Source organism: Podarcis muralis, chromosome 14 (assembly GCF_964188315.1).
Source record: "Podarcis muralis chromosome 14, rPodMur119.hap1.1, whole genome shotgun sequence".
Lineage (NCBI taxonomy): Eukaryota > Metazoa > Chordata > Lepidosauria > Squamata > Lacertidae > Podarcis > Podarcis muralis.
This window is the reverse complement of record NC_135668.1, coordinates 7,225,295-7,229,559: the sequence shown is the minus strand read 5'-3', so window position 1 is coordinate 7,229,559 and position 4,265 is coordinate 7,225,295. Positions and strand designations below refer to the sequence as shown.

The window sequence follows — 4,265 nt, the reverse complement described above, 5'->3', positions numbered from 1 at the left end:
TGTACTGGTCTGATTGTGTGTGTCAAATTGTAATGCAGATCTTGGCTAGCAAGGGCAAAAATATCAGTGTCAAATGTAAGAGCAACAGGGGAAGATGTCAGCCCTTCTCTAAAGAGTCATTGAAAAATCCCAGTGAATTTTCAGGTCACATTGCCCCCAGTCACGTCCAAGAGGACATGGCTATTTTCTGGCATGTCCAGTGCAAGAGCTGCTGCCTGCTTCTCTGTTTTGTGGTGTAAGAAAAGCTGGACAGGCAGGAAGAGTTGGCTGGCGAGATACTCACAAGATTTCCCAGCAATTTTGGACAGACTGTTCAGCCAAGAAGTATTCGCTGCTCTTCAGTCAAGCAGAAAGAGGATGTCATTATTTTCATGGCTTTTTGTGCTTTGGTTTCTATGAACTAACTTGAATCTCCCTGTGACTTATAGTGTCACCCTAAGCGTCTCTTCTCAGAAGCAGGTTCCCTTGAATTCAAAAGAGCTTGCTCTCAGGTGAAATGGGTAGAGGAATTGCAGCAATCCTATGAACACTCCCCAGCAGTAAGAACCACCAAATTCAGTGGGACTAACTTCTGAGTAAACAGGCATCAGCCGCCAGTTAGACCTTTAAAAATAAAGTAGCATGCCTCCCATGTTTTTGTAGGGAAGATTGATGCTCTCAGGTTTAGTTTCCATAGTTTTACAAAAAGCTTGGAAAAGGACGTACATGTGCATACCCAGAAATTCAACAGACAGCTCTCAGTCGCCTTCATGAGTGAAGTACTTTCCTGCTCTCTTTATATTCAATCAGCAATTATTGGGCCACAAACCTAGAACTTCCCATCCAGTCCATCTCTCCAGAGAATCAACTTTAAGCTGTGTCAAGGCAAGAAGTCTTACAAGGTAGTGCCTGCAAAAGAGGCCGCCTTGTAGCCAGGATTTGGCCCATTACTGCCAAGATCCCAGCTTCAGCAGGCACTTTGATGAGCTGCAGAACAAAATTCTATACTCTTGCTGCATGGCCCAACAGGCTGGAGTCTTCTCCACAGCTTGAACTAACGCTGTTCTTTTGCTTCTACAACCAACAAGCATTATTGACACTTACTTATTGCGCAAAATCCTTAGCAAAATTCTGGAAACGCACCATGCGCCGACCTGCAAAGGAAACCCTCCTTGCCAGAACCACCACTAACTCTTTTGCATCACCCTGCGGAATATTCCTCGCCCCTAAAGTAGGTCTCAGTCTAGGCTTGTTCCTAGGAAGGGTAAGGAAAGGTGTCATTTAGTAGCAGGAATAAAGAGACCCGCATCAGACGTCAATGGATCAGAGTCAATGGTGATAGGTTAGTCTGTGGCATCTATGTTCCAAATGTCTTCCTAAATGCTTTCGGTTTACTGCTCCAAGGTGTCCTCTCTGAATTGCCCCTCCACCAACATCTCACTTGTTGGATTTGGAGGAAGCTCAGAAAAAACAGTTGCACAGTACGAGAGGAAAAGGAGAAGCAGAAGTGCCACCGAATATTTCAACAGAAAGCGGGTTCCTTGTTAAGGAAGAGCCATTTCTATCTGACTAGGCCAGAGGTAGAAAACTAGTGACCTCCTGATGTTACAGGACTCCAACTCTCATCAGCCCCAGGCAGCAGGGGAGTTGTAGCCCAACATCTCAAGGGGCACAAGTTCCCTGCACCTAGATTAGAAGGTCACACTTCTCCCATCTTAGAACGTAACAACATGGTCAGTGATCAGGGATGATGGCAGATGAAACCCAACTACATTGTCAGGAGTAGCCAGACAGCAGAATGCAGCACAATGACGGGGTGTGTGTATTGCTATTTGAGGACAGTAGCAGCTTACAGACATCTAGAATGGCATCATCCATGGGGCCCAGCACTGTGATTGGCAGCAGTTTCAAGAGGATCAGATCTGCTGAACCTGGAGACCACGGGGAAAGAACCTGGGACCTTCTGCGCACAACCCACATGCTGCACAATGAGGCACTAATGGAAAGGAAGCAGCAAGAAGAGTCAAATCTGGGGGATGAGAGTCTGGGGCCTTCCAGGTGTTGTCAGACTCCAATTCCCATCAGCTCCAACTGACAGGGCCAGTGGTCAGGACTGAAGGGAGCTGGGTGCCTCAGACCTGATCTAAACCTCAGTAAAGCCTAAGAAACCCCCCTTCTCTCTTCTAAACACATGAAACCACTTGACATTTTTATTGCCCTAAGTGCAGGCCCAGGAAGACAGAACCATACCCTCCTCAGACACAGCCCCGTCAAGAAAGCTGCTTCTTCGACCCACGGGAAAAGAAAAGAATCCATCCTCTCTTTTCCGCCACATGGGAGATCAGTAGGGTGGGTGGACTGGCCAGACTGCACGTCAAAGGGCTTGCTGTGGTGATGGGCCCAGACAATCATGGGGAAAGCAGCGAGTGACGGCTCTTCTGTGGGGAAGTGCTGGTGTTGGGAGTCAAATCGACAGGGCCCTCCCTGGAGCCAACAGAACACAGGGCCCAGCCGCCATTCCTGCCAGGGCTCCATGCCCGAGGAGTTTAGCCCCTGCTTTTGGCTGCATCCTTATGGGACCCAGAGGAGCAGCCCATGTCCACAGGACATCTAGCGCACACAGCTGAGATGCCGCAAATGCGCACAAGGGGTGAGTGGGGCTCCGGGTCCCACACAGCGCTGGTGGCATTGGGCATCCACACAGTCCGTCCTTTTCCCGATCCCTTTCCAAGCCCCCACCCCTGAGGGCAGTGTGTGGGCAGGGTCCTCTCTCTGAGGCGCATCAGCGTGGCTCCCTCCCTCACACACCATAAGCCGCACACACTGGAGGGGAGGAGCCACGCAGGAGGGTACGGCAGGGCAGCAGCAGCAGCACCCCTTCCACCAGGCACACACAGCGCACTTCTACAGAGGGTCCCCGCGCCTGTTCACTGCAGCCAGCTGGCCTTGCCACTGTCCCCTCCTTTGGGCCTTGCTACCGACTGCAACTCTCCCACGTTTTCAGGGCACTTCCGGGTGCTCTTGGGGCTCACAGAACCTTTCCTGGAGGCCTGGGGGCTAGCCAGGCCTTTCTTCTGCAGCTGGGGGCTGGACTGGGCTGACGGGGTCTTCCTGCCCATTATGGGGCTCCGAGAGCCCTTGCCTTTCGGCGGAGGCTGGGGGATTTCAATGCTCTTCAGGCCCAGGAGATGGCAGAAGTGGTTACACTGGTGAGACGCCTCAAAGTGGTCGATCAGGCTGGGGGAGCAGCTCTCCTTGAGGCCTTGGTACCTGGCAATAAAGAGAGGGTTACACACCTGGGCAAGCTCACTCCCAGCCCTCCCCACCCAGCTCATACGGGTCGATGTGGAATGTCGAGAGAGTGCCGTGGGCATCAGCCGCAAAATGGCTGCCATGGGTTACGTGGCATAACACAAAATGCCTCACAAGAAACTGAGCGGGAAGAGCAAACACTCTCCTGTACTGTGTGGATTGTTGAAGGGATATTTATTAAGACCTTTAGCAAGTCCCATAAGAAGTTCTAAGTATCAGGGAAATTGCCTCCAGATTAAGGAAACGATTCTTAATTCACAAATTCATATATAGTATGAGCCAAATATGCACACTAAATGAAAATGCCCAATAATGGTCCACGTATATGGCAGTAATACTCTTGATGCTTACTGTTTGCAAAACATTGTAAACAGAAGCATTTTAGTCAAAGTATACTATTTAAATGTGGAGTTGTTCTTTCAGAGGTTGAAAGTTGCTTTTAAAAAATATCTATATGCATTTTCAGTTCTGCTGATGCCGTAAGAATATGTATTTCCATACCGCAGATTTTCATGTTGTTTTGTAAATGGATATAGATCTCAGTTTTACTACTGAAAAGATCTGTATGGGTTGAAACATGTCGAGTATTATATTATCAGATGTATTATTGTCATGTACTACTCAGGGACAGTTACAATGATAATGGGCAATATCAAACGTTAGCCTGTCATACTCAAGAGTAGACCCACTGGAATGAATGGACTTGAGTCACTTAAGTTCAGTTAGTCTAAGTATGACTAACATTGAATATCACCTTTAGTCTTTATATTTTGCTGACTTAAAAGATGAGCTTGTGAACTAAGAATTGTTTTCTTAAATTGTATGTAGGGACTGCGGTGCTTCTGTTAAGGATATTCCCTTTTGAATCTCTGTGCACTTAAGTGCATAAATCAGTTCTCCCCCCTGAGCCCCCCAAGCTTGGATCATATAGCAGGCCACCAGGAAGCCAGATTGTCCCTCTCCTTTGCTGAGCA

At 48.5% G+C, this 4,265-nt stretch overlaps 1 protein-coding gene across 2 annotated transcripts in view; it reads right to left on the bottom strand.

The window, feature by feature from the left end:
- Positions 1-593: 593 nt before the first annotated feature.
- ALPK3 (alpha kinase 3) overlaps positions 594-4,265 on the bottom strand; it is a 76,957-nt gene continuing 73,285 nt past the window's right edge. For both annotated transcript variants that reach the window (XM_028707135.2, XM_028707136.2), the window contains one exon: positions 594-3,249. In XM_028707135.2, the coding sequence (XP_028562968.2) occupies positions 2,907-3,249 (343 nt within the window). In that variant the 3' untranslated portion in view covers positions 594-2,906. The remainder of the gene's footprint in view (positions 3,250-4,265) is intronic.